Raw genomic sequence first — 16,751 nt, 5'->3', positions numbered from 1 at the left:
CAAATGTGTGCCCAGCAACTCTTTGTATGTGTTAGCTCGCTGCTAGCTTTGTTGTCTTCAACTTTCTTCTTCGCAGCAGTCCCGTTGACATCGGACAGCAGTAAATCATCAGGCACCTCGCTCAAAAATAGCAAGACTTTTGTGGGGGGTTGGGGGGGTGTTATGTGCTCCAAAAGAAGAGTTTACTTCCAGACCAAATCTGTCCTGGCAGTAAATGACACCAGAAAGCTGCTAAACAAAGAGATCAATCTAAACCTGAGAATTGTACAGCCGCTATGCTAACGTTGTATCTTATGGCGCCTTCTCTTTCAGCTACCGCACGTTTGTGTCGGAGGACGCCGGGCCCAACACGCTGGTGGCAACCGTGCTGGCCAAGGATCCCGACGGAGACGGTATCACGTACCGCATCGCCTCGGGAAACGAGGAGGGCAACTTTGTCATCGACAGCCAAAAAGGTAAGACGAATTTCACTCCAGCTGTCGGGAGTTTTGCCATCTCGCGCTGAGGATGCGCCGCCACGCGCTTCGTTCCGCCAACACGCTCGAGCGTATTTAAATTCTGACAGGTCACGTCGCACAGACTTTGGAATAATCAGCAGCAGCGCAGCCAGACGAGCGTTTTCTTGCATATTTTCTCACAAGGACGACAAAATGGCGTCTGAGGTTTTATTGTTGTGTGGATGGGGAGGCGGGTTCTTTGGAGGCCTGGGGAAGGGAAGTCGGGTGGAAAGGTTTGACAATGTAATGATCAGAATCCGGTCTCGGCTTTCCCGTCATGTGTGCCATCGATGCAGCGACGCAGACTTTGACCAAATAACAAATTCATTCATTCATTCATCTTCCGAGCCGCTTGATCCTCACTAGGGTCGCGGGGGGGTGCTGGAGCCTATCCCAACTGTCTTCGGGCAGTAGGCGGGGGACACCCTGAATCGGTTGCCAGCCAATCGCAGGGCACACAGAAACGAACAACCATTCGCACTCACACTCACACCTAGGGACAATTTAGAGTGTTCAATCAGCCTGCCACGCATGTTTTTTTTGGAATGTGGGAGGAAACCAGAGCACCCGGAGAAAACCCACGCAGGCCCGGGGAGAACATGCAAACTCCACACAGGGAGCTGGAATCGAACCCGGTACCTCTGCACTGTGAAGCCGACGTGCTAACCACTGGACTACCGGGCCGCCCCAAATAACAAATTTGGTCCAAAAAAAAAACATTGCTGAACCAAATAGCCCGACGCTGCGACGCATATTGGGATTGACTTCACGAACGTCGGCGGTACACTCGGACCCAAATATTTCGGAATGGTGTCGCACTGTGGAAAACCGGTAAGGGGGTGCATACATTGAATAAGCGGCCCAAGTTCAGATGCATATTTAGATCAGATCAAGGCGCGTGGCTCGACCAAAATTTGATAATAGAGGCATGACTTCAATAAAATATGGAGATCCAAGTTGAAACGCATCCTCGGAGCAAATTAACCAACAAAGTCGACGTAGACTTGGAAGGCAAGACCCTGTTAACAGTTTTGAGCTGAGATAAAATGACTCGGGAGTACATGCATGGGCTCAATGCATATTTACCAAGATCAGATGAATCATGATGAATGGATGAATAGATGCAAAAATGGCGGCTGACTTGGATAAGATGTCAAGGCAGCGCATACGCGGAGCAAATGATCCAAGTTTAATGTGGGAGGAAAGCGGAGTAAACACACACAGGCATGGGGAGAACACACGGAGCTGTAGCGGAACCCGGTACCTCTGCACCGTGAGGTCGACGCGCTAACCGACTTGGACACAAAAGACCCAATTACGCTTGTAAACTGAGATAAAATGACTCGGGGAGTGCAGACGGTAACTAAATGAGCCGCGTTGGGATGCATACCGCTTAAACCGAATCGACTTGCATTGACGGGGTCAGTTGAAGAAAAATGTTTACATTGAAAAACGCGGCACAACTGAATGGTAATATTATTCCATATATGTTTATTAAATGACATTTTTGGGAAAAACAGCTTGACATTTCCCGACCTCATTTGGTGAACTTTTGTTCTCGGATTGGCATTTCGTAACGCAGGTGTACCTTATGGAGTGTCCGCAGAAGGTGAGGTAAATTTAATGAGCCCCCACCCCGAGGGAATCCCAATTAACATTCTGGATCAACAGACGCCTCGTTTGCAGTGTTTGTTTGTTGTGACTCGCACCTTTTACTCTTTGCCGTGCCTCTAAATGACTGCCAGACCATTGTCTCACTGGCACACGCGCCACGCACGCACTCAGCAGTTGGTGAGCGTGTGAGGCAAAGTGACACCGAGGCTCATCACGCGCTCCGCTGAGGTCTCACGAGCTCGCCATTTGCTCTTGAAAATGATTTTTTGAAAAATCATTTTCCTAATGGACGCCGCCCTCACGCATCGTCCTATCTCGTTTATCGCTGATGGTGATGGAAAACCTTGATTGCTTCACACACACACACACACACACACACATGCACGCGCGCCCATGTATAAATATAGCAAGTGTTAATTTGCTTGTAAATCAGCCCAGAAAATACAGTGCGTTTCTCGCAGATTTAAGGGGGGGCCATTAGGACGGGAACGGCTCAGTCAATATGATGATCGCGCTCTGCTATTGCAAGCCATAAATAACCGGGCTGTGTCGGAGGGTGTCAATAAACAGAGTGTCTTTTCTCTGCTCTCTGCGTACTACGCTCCGTTTCGGGGAAGGCAAGACACTGGAAGAAGTTTTTTGTTGAATTTAATCCGTATTAGTTCTTCTCGCGGTGGCCGAAAATAAACTCATGTGGACCCTGGTGCGTTTTGCATGGACTTCAAAAATGCATCCGCATCCAGAAAATGGAGTCGATTCTTTGCAGCAGTTTATTAATTTTTTTTTTTCAGTGGCCGTGTGGAGGAAGAGGCCGAAAGAAGGTCTACATGTGAATTTCGAGCGCATGAAATTGCGCTGGCTGCATACCCAAACAAAAGCCACTTTGGAGCCATCCAGTCCTCCCTCAAATGTCTCTATGTTGCTTGTCTCGCCTTAATGGGAACTCATTTTGTTGGGTGGGGCTGAGGGGGGTCCGTGTCAAGATTCTGCTGTCCCTGTCTTGGTTACGCCGTCCTTCCAACCGTAATCTCCAGCCTCAGGTCATTTCGTCCATTCCGGTGGCAAATTAGCTAGTACCGTTAGCATGCTCGGGCTAGCACGGGTTAGCACGTCGGCATCGCAGTGCAGAGGTACCGGGTTCAATTCCAGCTCCGGCCTCCCTGTGTGGAGTTTGCATGTTCTCCCCGGGCCTGCGTGGGTTTTCTCCGGGTGCTCCGGTTTCCTCCCACATTCCAAAAACATGCGTGACAGGCTGATTGAACACTCTAAATTGTCCCGCGGTGTGAGTGTGAGTGCGAATGGTCGTTCGTTTCTGTGTGCCCTGCGATTGGCTGGCAACCGATTCAGGGTGTCCCCCGCCTACTGCCCGAAGACAGCTGGGATAGGCTCCAGGACCCCCCGCGACCCTAGTGAGGATCAAGCGGCTCGGAAGATGAATGAATGAATGAATGTTAGCTTGCTCGGGCTAGCACGGGTTAGCACGTCGGCTTCACAGTGCAGAGGTACCGTGTTTGATTCCAGCTCCGGCCTCCCTGTGTGGAGTTTGCATGTTCTCCCCGGGCCTGCGTGGGTTTTCTCCGGGTGCTCCGGTTTCCTCCCACGTTCCAAAAACATGCGTGGCAGGCTGATTGAACACTCTAGATTGTCCCTAGGTGTGAGTGCGAGTGCGAATGGTTGTTCGTTTCTGTGTGCCCCGCGATTGGCTGGCAACCGATTCAGGGTTTCCCCCGCCTACTGCCCGGAGACGGCTGGGATTGGCTCCAGCACCCCCCGCGACCCTAGTGAGGATCAAGTGGCTCGGAAGATGAATGAATGAATGAATGTTAGCATGCTTGAACCAAATTGCCCCATCATGTTGGTAGACTGAGGAGCGCACACGCGGCCCGAATGACTCACGTCACCATGCAGAATCCAACCCAATGAAGCTTAACCGGCAGCAGACTTGCCCTAAATAACTCGATAAAGGCAGCGGACTGAGATGAAAGGACTCGAGAGTGCACACTCAGATCAAGCGTCTGGGCTTCTCTGCCCTGTGCGGCGGCGGCATTGTGCTCAGATCGAAGCGTTGAGCGGAGGAAACTTGTTGTCACGCTGTCGTTTTGCCTTCTTTTCTTGTTGTTGCTGGTGTTGCTTTTTTTCCCCCTCTTTGCTTTTCTTTTCCACTATTTAGTCTTTGGCCCTGAGCTGCTGTTTGGTCTGATGGCTGCCCTGCGTCTGATCCCCCCCCCCCCCCCCTGCTTTATGCAACGCACCCGCACGGCTTTGCCCTGCTTCTTTTCCCGGCTCGCCTCAGGCTAACGTATTGTTATTCCGTCTCTTCTTTTCCTCACCCTCGCTTTTCCCCCTTATTAGCATCTTCGGAAGATTTATTTATTAATTTTTTTTGCTTCCTTCCGACACATCTTCCTTCCACTTTGAGATGTGCCTTTGAGATGAGCACCCGGAGAAAACCCACGCAGGCCCTGGGAGAACATGCAAACTCCACACAGGGAGGCCGGAGCTGGAATCGAACCCGGTACCTCTGCACTGTGAAGCCCACGCGCTAACCACTGGACTACCGGGCCACCCTTTGTAAAAATAATAATAATAATAATAATAATAATATATTTTTATTTTTCCACTGATAAAGGGTTTGGCGAATGTGCATATGAACCGGTTGGGTTCGGTACTTCTAACAAGTTTAAGAATCACTGCACTCGAATATTGGCTTCTTTTTAAAATTTTTTTTTTAAGGCTTTTCCATGGATGTTTTGAGTTTCAATTTACTGATGAATTGGCCAGCGAGTGCATGCAGACAAGAAGCACACGTCAGCGTTCACGTGTGTGACAAGTACACGCAAATGTCTGCGAAGATAAGAGAGGACATTAGCCGTGGTACTTTTCGTCTTCTCGGAAGGTCCTAAAACCTTTTCCGTGTACCATTTGCATCCACTTTATGCGCCACGTTGTATGGCTCCCGTTTTCAGCTCTTAGGCGTTATGACGTCGTCCATTTAAAGCGCCTCCTTGGCAGGACAAAAGAAATGTGCGCTTGATCCTCACTAGGGTCGCGGGGGGTGCTGGAGCCCATCCCAGCCGTCTCCGGGCAGTAGGCGGGGGACACCCTGAATCGGTTGCCAGCCAATCGCAGGGCACACAGAGACGAACAACCATTCGCACTCACACTCACACCTAGGGACAATTTAGAGTGTTCAATCAGCCCGCCACGCATGTTTTTGGAATGTGGGAGGAAACCGGAGTACCCGGAGAAAACCCACGCAGGCCCGGGGAGAACATGCAAACTCCACACAGGGAGGCCGGAGCTGGAATCGAACCCGGTACCTCTGCACTGTGAAGCCCACGTGCTAACCACTGGACTACCGGGCCGCCTATACAAATATCAATTGATTTATTCAAAGACTGCAGGTGCTGCTTTTTTTTTTTTTTTTTTCTGGTCGACTTAGTCCCTGAAATTGAGTCATTTGGTTATGGATGCACTCACGAGTCGTTTTATCCTTGGCTATAACCACTATCGACTAATGTAGTCAACATCCGTTCCCTTTTGCTTGATTGCTGCACTTTGTAGTCATTTTCTCCCTCTCTGGCCATTTTTGAGTCCTGTCATCCATTTCAATTGCCAGCCCTGGTTTGTTTGGTCACAATTAGCGTTGGAATTTGAATTAGTTGAACCTTGACCGCACTGCCGAGTTATATTATTTCATTCTAGCTCGATATTGTGTCCCTTTGATTCCATCTTCGAGCAAATCGAAAATACAGTTTATTCGGCCATTGGAATGTAGGTCATTGAGCCCCCTGCGTCCCTGGTCACATGATCATTATGCCAGTCTGCTGCTATTATTGAGGCTTTTGGTCCAGATGATTGCCAGTATTGGTTGTCTGCAGCCAAACTGGAGTGATTTGGTCCATGTATGCGCTCCCTCATCGTTTCATCTCGGTCTAAAACCCGCCGAGTTCATTTTCTTGAGGGCTAGAGGCAATACAATGTCCGCATCTGAATTGGAGTGGATGATAGACTTGTTTGGTCCAAGTTTTCGAACAGGACAGCTGAGTAATATTGGTCATCGTAAGCCCTCCCTCCATCTCACGTGGTTTTCATTCAACCCTTGATGATCCACGTCGAAAGCCGATCCCGTTTGTTTGGTTGAAGTTTGCATGTCGATTTAAGATAAGAAAAGATAAGAAAACCTTTATTAGTCTCGCAATGGAGAAATTCCCAGTTCACAGCAGCAAAGTTATGAAAGGAAGAAGTAGAACAACAAAATATAGGAGCTGCTGGAAAGGCAGCCACTCTTGCGGCGCCATTTTGAAGTCCAAATAACAAAGATAACACAACACATAAGACACAGACAGTCCTGCAATCTTCACCACTTTTCTGCATACACTTTGTTGTCTGAAGCAGTTCTAGATGAAAGAGGAGAGGATCAAAGTGTCCTTTCTCCAGTGGATCAGAGGTGAAAATGTGCACACGTCTGCTACAAGCAAAGTTTTGAAAGCAAACACGAAGCTGTAGCGTCCATTGACGAAAAGAGATTAGTTCACTTCTCCTGTGCCACGTAATCCGCTTCAAACTCCAAGCCGCGATTCCCAGTTCCAAATCTGCATCGGCGCTCCGCGCTAACGCTCCTTTCTTCTCATCGTCGGCTCCTCAAGTCTTACATCCATCCAGCTGCATCCATCCGTATGTACTCTTTCGTCGTTTTATCTACATCTAGCACTATACTGGATCCTTTGCGCAAATACAGATCCATTAGTTCTAAAGTTAAGTCTGAATTTAAGTCATTTGGCCCGTGCAAGCATCCATCCATCCATCCATCTTCTACCGCTTATCCGGGGCCGGGTCGCGGGGGCAACAGCTTTAGCAGGGAAGCCCAGACTTCCCTCTCCCTAGCTACTTCTTCCAGCTCTCCCCGGGGGATCCCGAGGCGTTCCCAGGCCAGCTGGGTGACATAGTCTCTCCAGCGTGTCCGGGGTCTTCCTCGGGGTCTCCTCCCGGTGGGACATGCCCGGAACACCTCACCAGGGAGGCGTTCAGGAGGCATCCGAATCAGATGCCCAAGCCACCTCATCTGGCTCCTCTCGCATTTCCAACTTATTTCCCCACACTTGTCCACCATTATTGACGTTTTTGGTCCGGTCCAACCAGGAGTAAAAATGAAGATACTCAAAGTCTGACTCCGGAGGTCCATGTGTATCCTCTGAAGTTATTTCATGTTCATGTACATTCTCCCACTCCAATTGAGTCCTTTGGTCTGCGTGTGCCCTCCTTCACCATTTCTAATTGCGCCCGTGAGCATTGTTGATTGCTTTGGCCCCAGCAAGCAAAGTTTCATTTGCTGTACCCAAACATCGTTATTTTGGTCTAAGTATGCACTGCCCTCGCCGTTTTATCTCCGAGACTTTTCAGACTGTGGACGCGAGAGCCACAACCTCCGCTGCGCTTTCACAAAGTACATTTATTTGCTGATTGGCTGGCAGGAGTCACATTGATTTGCCACAGACTGACGGCTCCAACTTTGATTAATATTTGGCCCGACTGTATTTTAGCAATCAAGCGTTGTGATTTTCGCCACGTCTTATCTCCTTATCATCTTGTTTCCCTTCCATAACTCTTACACGGATGCCATACAATGGCCCATTCTGGTCAGATAATGAGGAAGTGGCAATGTTGTAATGGAGGTGTCCGGGTGGGAAAGTGCAGGCGGCTGCCGGAACGTTCTCTCATTTTAATTGACAATCTGCAAGCCGGCGCAGTCGGAATACTGAAGAGGCCGCCTTAGAAGACCAAGACGGCGGGGATTGAGACCGCCGGGAGGGGTCAAAGTTGAAATGGAAATAGACGGCATGCAGATTCCTCGAGTGTGCGCGCCAAGCACGGGTCACGCCTCCGACAATCTACGAGCTTAATAGACTTCCTCTTTGGCGCCAGCAATCTGCCAGTCTTATTATTGGTTTGTGGCTTGAATATTTGACCGCCGCGGTTCAAAGGCAGCCGGGCTCGTTCACGTCCGTACGTGGCATCATCTGCATAAGATACGGCCAGCGCTAATGTTGTTGATCTCGGCTGTACTCCCTCCAGGCTTTCTGCTTATTTGCGGGAACATATGCTGAAGGGCCGCTTCATTGGGTACGCTAGAGGGGGGGGGGGGGGGAATGTTAATTTTTAGCGCAAATGTCCCTGAGCTCGTACAACAATTTTTCTTTTTACAAAATAAAATCCTACAAAATTCAGAAAGTAGCAAAAATTTTCAAGAAAACTTAATCAGAGAGTTGCACCAAAAATGACACCAAGAGGAACCCACCAAAAAACATACACAAAATCTGATCCAAGTTCTTCTTTTTACACCAAGAATGTAAAAAAAAAAAAAAAAAGAAATAACTTGTTTAATTAAAATGTAATGCTGGTAACTGCTTCCAATTTATTTTCTCCGACTTCCTACGGAAGAACTTGTTCAGTGGACGTGCGTTCCGGCAACAAATTGCTTGACTTTGTTCTAACGCGCTACAGTACTTGAAATTGTAACCTGTTCAAAATCTGTCTTTCGTGCATAGAAATTCTTTTTTATGTCGATGATAAGGCTTTCAGCTCTTTCATTGAAAAAAACATGAAAAGCGTTGGAGTTGTAAGATGTCATTTATGGAACGCTTTTGGTCTTTTTGCGGTTGGTTAGTCTTTTTTTAATTTAGTGCTTAAAAGACAACATAAATCAAACTCAATTTATCTCATGAAGCTCTGCCAACAACACCAAACAAAAACAAAAAAAACCCCTTTCCTTTTTCAGTTCAAAAATACATGAATGAAAAGAAGAAGGGAAAAAAAATATATACGTCCCCTAAAGGGTGATTTTAAAACATTTCCAACAACTGGGCTCATGTTTAATCCTGTTCCCTGCGGGACTCCTCTCTTCTTCACAGCTGAGCTTCAAATCATGAAAAGAGAATCACCCACCGACCATTTTATTATTTCTGATTGATCAGTGCACAATGGATTGTTGGAATTAAAGGCGGCATGTTTTTTGTAGTTGCCCTCATTAGTTTCTCGGAAAATCTTGTCCAAAAACAAAAACAAAGCTCATTCCAAATCAAATGAGGGGAATCGTTTTTCGGAATCGACTTTAGGGCACTCATTGCGCCCCCTCTCTCCTGTTTAATCATGCAAAGGTGATCCAACACTTGGCAACATTATTTTTTACAAAATAAAATCCTACAAAATTTAGAAATTAGCCAAAATTTTCAAGAAAATTTTTCATCAGAGAGTTGCACCAAAAATGACACCAAGAGGAACATTTGCTTTTTGTTTGAACCTCAATGGAGGTTTAAAAAAAAAAGTATTTCTATATTCAACTCGACCTGTCGAGTTGAATATAGAAATCGAGTTGAATATGTCGATGTCGGAGAGGGTGCACAACTCAGGAATCTGCATTTTTGACGTTTCACTTGCACACACACGTCACATCACAGCACAGATTCACGAGAGAAATCACAGGTCATGCCCCGATGCGCTGAAGAAAACCCAAATCATACATCTTGCGGCTGTAATCTTTCCCATCGCCCCCCCCCCCCCCCCCGCTCTGGTAAACACAGATAGCGCACCGCGATGTATATTGCACACGTACAGCTGATTTCAATTCCGTGCTCACACATGACAGCGATAGCACCTGGCCCCCCGGCCCGTGAGGATAAGGTGGATGTAATAAGCACTGTTCACACTCCAAGCCCGCCCACACACAGAAACACACACACAAGGACGCACAAACACAAACAGACAGACACACACAACATTAACAGAGCAGCCGGGCGATGGGATGAATACAAAGCGCGCACAGAGAGTCATTCAAAGGCGAGTGGGATGCAGATGAGTCGCCCACACCAGACGCATGACGGGAATGGGGGTGGGAGATGGGGGGGTCGTCGCTCGTGGCCGTCGCTTAGCAACCACCAAGCAACTCACATGGCTAAAGGAGCAAATTTCAAGTGTGAAGAGGCCCTTTTTTCATCAAGAGCGTCAAGTTGAACACCCCACACGCCCTGACCGTGTACCTCTGTGTCGCAAGCAATTGTCGCAACCCGATAAGTATTCCAACGCGGCCATGCTGCCACAACGTCGGATTGGATTTTCTCCATTTGTCAAGCCGCATCAGCTGATGTTCGACTTCCACGGCCATGTGAATACCAACAAACGGGCTACTCGCGCTATTGCTACAAGTACCACCGCTAACAATAATAAGAATTCTTGTATTCGTGGTGATGATGACAAAAGTCGTTATGCATTCTTTTCATTCTTTTTGTGAGTTTGACTGGCGAGCATTCGATATGAAGCCAATCTGTGCCTTGAAATTGACTGGCGACCCGTCAATCGGATGCCTACATCGGCTGGCGACCAATCTACTCTTTGTAGGTGTCCTGTCGTGAACCGCTAACCGGCAGATTTGGGGAATTCTCCCTCCGGTTAGTTTTTAGATTTCAAGCGGGTTTATTGTTTTGTTTAGTGTTTTTTCCCCTCTAAAACGCTTGCCTGTCAATTTCACTTTTTGCTCAGTTTGCCCGTTTCATTTTTGGGGGGACTTTTTGCTAACCATATTGACCTCGGTAGCTAGCCATCCACAAGTCTGGAGAGCACTTTATGGTTTGCCTCGATATTCGCTGCCGTCGACTGACCACCATTCCGGAAAAACGTCTGGGCCAAAGTCAGCCGGGATGAACTCCGACTGGAGCGCTTTTGAAATGGGATGAATAGATGGATGTCGGCGTTGCGTTTGCGTGCCATCTTCCGCTGACGACCTGCGCCCGCTTTTGCTCGTTGTCCAGGTTTGATCCGTCTGCGCTCCAGCCCCCCGCCTCACCTGCAGGGCGTGGAGTACGTCCTCAACGTGACGGCGACGGACGATAACGCCTCGGGCGGCCCTCGGGCCCTGTCGTCCACGGCCCAGGTGGTGGTCGGCGTGGACGACGTCAACAACAACAAACCCGTCTTTGAGAAGGTGACGTACCGGCGACCGGGCGCCCTCAAACTGTTTTCTGTGGCGTTGAGGTCGAGGCTTGGCGACTCCTGTTCCGATCATCCGGTGGGGGGTTGAATGTATCATCTATCGCGTGAAACACCTTTGGCTGGCGAAAGCCGATTTTCGCGCTCACTCTTTCCGCCTCTTCATCACCGTGACGACGGCAGCCGAGTGATCCTCTTCCATCCCACATAAGTCCTCTTTTCCCACTCACGCTCATTGTCTTTGTCCCTCGTCTTGTTTATCAGCCTCCCCGGAGGAGTGATTAGCCGGACCTTCGTCTCGCTCTTTAATTTCAAAGCTTTCAGCGGACGTGGGAGACGTCCCACTCCCGTCGCTAAACAAACGCAACCGTGTGCAAAAAAAGCCAAACTTTAATGGAAGGCGCATTCATTATGCACTTTTTTTCCTATTCACTTCCTGCTGTTTTCAAAGCAGGGTACCTCATATATTGTGTGTATATATATACAATATATGATATATATTTATTTATATAATATAAATATAATAAATATTTATATTATTTATTAATAATAATATAAATATTATTATATAAATTATTATTATATATAAATATATATATTTATATACAAATTTATAAATATATAAATATATATATTATATATATATTTATTAAAAAAAATTAACAGTATTTTTTACATAAAATGATCGATGACAAGAGAAAATCTATACAATACAGTAGAAAAAAAATGTTAATAGCCTTAACAGCCTTTTCACTTCTTGAATAATCAGCAAGAAAGACTTGGGTTGGCCTCAGCAAAGACTTTCCCACTGGAAAAGTGGAGAAGTTTTTTTGGAAAAGTTCATTTTAAGAAATCATTTTCTAGAAACAAAAATAAAATCGATGCTTTTAAATTCACAAAAGAGTTTGCGAATCATTTGAAAAACTATCGCGTCCCCGGAGCTGGGATCGAAGTCTGTATCCCTGAACCGTGAGGCGGACATGCTAGACGGCAAGTTTTCTGAAATGATACCTTTCAATTCAGACCGACATTTGAAATTCAAGCCATGATCTCAGGAGATGGAGAATGTGCCCAAAACACTTCGTTACTCGAAAGTCCCGCTCGTTTCGCATCTTTGTGTGCGTCCGGCGCATATTGCAGCTTTCAGAGCATATTGGCATTACTCCGAACCACCTGCGCCCCACCCCCCTCCCATCCCTCCCGCCCCCCACTATTTTCCAGTGCAAAAAAGGCCAGAGGAGGTCTAGGAGGACAGAAGCTTTCAAGCTTGTCCTGCAGCTCGACCAATCGCTTAAGAAGTCACCACCGTGGCGCTCTGTGATCTCGCGCTCGCCGGTTGAGGCGCGAGGTGAGCACTTGAACTCGGGCAGCGGCGGCGAGTTCCCGCCCTCCCTCCAAAGCGCACTCCACGGGCAAAACTAACCAGCCGTGTCCTCCGGAGGTCAGGAACTCAACCGGGGAAATTGAGCGAGACAATCAGTAGTGCGGGTCGGCCTTTTCACGGCCGCAACCAAGGAGGGATGATGTCGAGTGTACTGCTGCGAGGCGAGCGCTCTTGCTAGTTTATCGCGGCTTCTGTCGTTCCACATTTGGGCGTTGCAATCTGATTCAAAGGTGGGAAAGCTCGGTTTAATTTTCTGAACAATGTCTCTGAAATTGCAACGGTTGGTTTACAACCAAACAAAAAAAAGCAACCTGTGACCGACTTCACCAGATATTCTGCGAAGGAGCCCTGAAGTGGGCGCACACAAAATGTCCAATTTTCAAGCATGGCTCTTTGAGATTTTTTTTCATAGCTTACTTCGGATCGGAATGGCCAATCAAGTGTCATGTTCCAAACCAAAACCGGTTATTAGCGACATTTTCAACTCGATCTGGAGTTCTCCAGATTTCATTTTGACGGATGGGGAGGAGATGTCAAGCTTTGCTGCTATGCTTTGGCCACAAACGCTGACCAAGGTGAACAATTTTTGCAATCTGGTGTCGCTCGTCGGGATAGAATGAATGCTTCAAACTTGCTCGCCATCAGACAAAATCTGGAGGACAAGGATGTCGTAAAATCGGAAACAACAGTGAACAAATGACAGCTTATTTGCCAAATTGGCTAGCTGACCGACAAAGCCCCGAAATACCCCGAAAAACACCCCCGAAAAGCAACATAACACGACGACGACAAACAAAACGTGACAAAAACAACACCCATGACAGGAGCACAACGATCGGACAAAAAGAGCGAATGACCAACAGGTACAATGCTGGACGGGAAGCCCTCCGACGCCACCTGTTGGTCACAACCGGAACAGAAGCACGACGCCAAATCTGAACGAAAACGGAGTCATGATGGCTTTCATGAGGCCGCCGAATTCCATTCGGAGACACCCCCAAAAATATCGAGGATAAAACCAAGCATTGACATTGACTCAACAATAGACGGCAAACTCACGCGGGCCTTTCTTATTTCCGCTTCATTCATTCATTCATCTTCCGAGCCGCTTGATCCTCACTAGGGTCGCGGGGGGTGCTGGAGCCTATCCCAGCTGTCTTCGGGCAGTAGGCGGGGGACACCCTGAATCGGTTGCCAGCCAATCGCAGGGCACATAGAAACGAACAACCATTCGCAGTCACACTCACACCTAGGGACAATTCAGAGTGTTCAATCAGCCTGCCACGCATGTTTTTTGGAATGTGGGAGGAAACCGGAGCACCCGGAGAAAACCCACGCAGACCCGGGGAGAACATGCAAACTCCACACAGGGAGGCCGGAGCTGGAATCGAACCCGGTACCTCTGCACTGTGAAGCCAACGTGCTAACCACTGGACTACCGGGCCGCCCCTTATTTCCGCTTGTGATGCCATATTCAGAATATCCGATTAATAGTCTCCGAATTCTGCACTTCCACTTCAATGGAGCCGTTAAGTAGCACCGAGAAATTGCCATGGAGCTTCTCATAAATCAAGCCGACACCCGCACGCGCACCCGCACGCACACGCACAGCGGCTGGTGCAGATACATGACAATTAGCGGTGAAAATAGAATCAAGTACTTTTCTAAGCGAGCTTCATTAATTCGCACAATTTGGCCTGGAAAAGCAAGAACAGCTTGTGGGGGCGCAAATGCGCAAACATCTTGGCGGAGAGAAATGGTACTTTATGTATAATAGATTGATTTTGAAAGTCCTCCCTCGCAGCCGCGTGCTGCAAACGCCGTTGCGCCGAGGCCCACTGCTGTGAGCCGTCGGTGTGGGGAATCAAGAACTACAAATTAAAGCCGCGTACCGCCATGTCAGCCTCGGGGACTCGGTGCGGGCGTCTGAAGGAAACCGGAGCGGGGTCGGAGCGCCTTTCCTGCCTGTGTGCGTGTGTTTTCTGTCAGCACGGGGCGTCCAAGAGTCAGTTTAGGGTGCAACCTACAGTATAAAACTTGGTGTAAAAATCAGCGGTGGACAACCGGCAGCCCGCGGGAAGTGTGTGATTTTTTTTGATTAAAAACAAGAAACATTAGCACAGACAAATTAGCTTCACTTCTGGCTCGACAATAGCTTTAGCTTGCGTATGACAATCCAAATACGTAAAACATGTCCCAAAATGGCACGTTTCACATTCGGCAACAATTCCAAAAAAATGGAATCCGTGACTGCCGATCCACATCTGGTTCGGAAGTGCCTGCTTCTATGGAGCCTCCCCAGTAGCGCTGACGGAAAAACGGTGACCCCGAAAAAGACTTTGACACATATGGATGAACTGCGCTTGTGCAATGAATAAAATATCACCTCTTGTGCGCTCTGACATAGTTTGCCCGCTTCCTATTTTCCCCCCTCCCAGTGCCAGCAGTACCGGGAGAAGACGACGGTCCTGGAGAACCAACCGGCCGGGACGTATGTGCTGCGGGTCGACGCCGTGGATGCGGACGAGGGTTCCAACGGCAAGGTCACATACGGCTTCATGCACAAAGACTCCACTGTGCCCGCCTTCAGCATTCACCCTGACACAGGTGCACGCACGCGTCGTACATCTCAATTATCCGGCAACTCTTCTTTCCCCTCTAATCGTTTTTTTTTTTTGGACCCACCCAAAGTAGGGAAAAATGTATTATGTAACAGCGGTTTAAGCAATTTTTGAATGCCGTACAGCACGTGTTCAGGAAAATTGTACGCAAATATACATGCCACTGGATTCCGAATTGGATTCACCAACACTACATTTTTTAATTTAGTGTTAAGCTAAAAAAAATGTTTAGCTTGAAAAAAAAAAAACAATTCCAAATATTCAGGAGCGGTTTCATCATTGGGATGCAAAGGCAGTTGCAAATTGAGCTACAAAACGCCACTCTGAGATCGAGCAGTCCAAAGCAATCGATAGCGCAATCATCCAACTTCATTCAGCCGTGGTCACGTGTACTGATGAAGCTGGCGATGCGCCATTGGTCGCTTCGGTCTGGTTGAATTGCAATTGACGTTTTGCAGCTCCGTTTGCTGCTGACTTTGTATGCGAAATTTTATATTCGCAGCTGAAGGTGTCAGATTTTGTTCATGCCGTCAAGTGTACATTGAATACTTTCATGGTAAAAGCACTTGAGTGGAAGGGAGGAGTTCAATTTGAGAATCTAATGACACAGATATATTGCCGCGCAATTCAGTTGTATTTAACTTTGAAATACCATACATCTGAATTTAATCTGTTTATTGGGGTCCAATTTTTATTTCATTCATTCATTCATTCATCTTCCGTACCGCTTGATCCTCACGAGGGTCACGGGGGGTGCTGGAGCCTATCCCAGCCGTCTTCGGGCAGTAGGCGGGGGACACCCTGAATCGGTTGCCAGCCAATCGCAGGGCACACAGAGACGAACAACCATTCGCACTCACACTCACACCTAGGGACAATTTGGAGTGTTCAATCAGCCTGCCACGCATGTTTTTGGAATGTGGGAGGAAACCGGAGCACCCGGAGAAAACCCACGCAGGCCCGGGGAGAACATGCAAACTCCACACAGGGAGGCCGGAGCTGGAATCGAACCCGGTACCTCTGCACTGCGATGCCGACGTGCTAACCACTGGACTACCGACTCATGTGCAATACATTTTAATGTTATCGTTTTTTTTTTGTTTTGTTTTTAGGGTTCATTTCATTCATTTTCAGAGTTGCAGTGAGTTACAATAATATTGTAACCTTGTTTTTAAATCAAATATTTAGCACAAATGCGTGAAGGGAAAAGTTTACAGAACAGTTGTGAGACCGGCCATGATGTACGGTCGAGAGACACGAGCAATTAGCAAAAGACAGGAGGCAGAGTTCGAGGTGGCTCGAGTTAAAGATGCTGAGATTCTCCTGAGGAGTGACAAGGATGGACAGGAAACATAAATGAGGTCATCAGAGGGACAACTCAGACAGGAAAGTTTGGAGAAAAAGTTAAGAGAGGCCAGACTGAGATGGTTTGGACAGTGGATACATTGGTAGGAGAATATTAGAGATGGAGCTACCAGGTAGGAGACGGAGAGGAAGGCCAAAGAGGAGATTCATGGATGCCGTGAGGGAAGACATGCAGGTAGTTGGAGTCGGAGTAGAGGATGCAGAGAACAGGAAAATAATGACTCGCTGTGGCAACCCCTGAAAAGGAGAAGAAGAAGAATTTACCACAGTTACGTATATTTTGAGGTG

General features: G+C 47.8%; 2 protein-coding genes across 2 annotated transcripts in view; both read left to right on the top strand.

Annotated features, from left to right (window-relative positions):
- si:ch211-186j3.6 (neural-cadherin) overlaps window positions 1-16,751 on the top strand; it is a 197,455-nt gene that overhangs the window by 64,959 nt on the left and 115,745 nt on the right. Inside the window, exons 7-9 of the mRNA XM_052062613.1 lie at window positions 313-455; window positions 10,916-11,088; window positions 14,916-15,084. Coding sequence (XP_051918573.1) covers window positions 313-455; window positions 10,916-11,088; window positions 14,916-15,084 — 485 coding nt within the window. The remainder of the gene's footprint in view (window positions 1-312; window positions 456-10,915; window positions 11,089-14,915; window positions 15,085-16,751) is intronic.
- LOC127599097 (major histocompatibility complex class I-related gene protein-like) overlaps window positions 1-16,751 on the top strand; it is a 157,543-nt gene that overhangs the window by 83,289 nt on the left and 57,503 nt on the right. The gene's annotated exons all lie outside the window — the stretch shown is intronic.

Source organism: Hippocampus zosterae, chromosome 4, assembly GCF_025434085.1.
Source record: "Hippocampus zosterae strain Florida chromosome 4, ASM2543408v3, whole genome shotgun sequence".
In the NCBI taxonomy this organism is placed as follows: Eukaryota; Metazoa; Chordata; class Actinopteri; order Syngnathiformes; family Syngnathidae; genus Hippocampus; species Hippocampus zosterae.
This window is presented reverse-complemented; position numbering and strand designations above follow the sequence as displayed.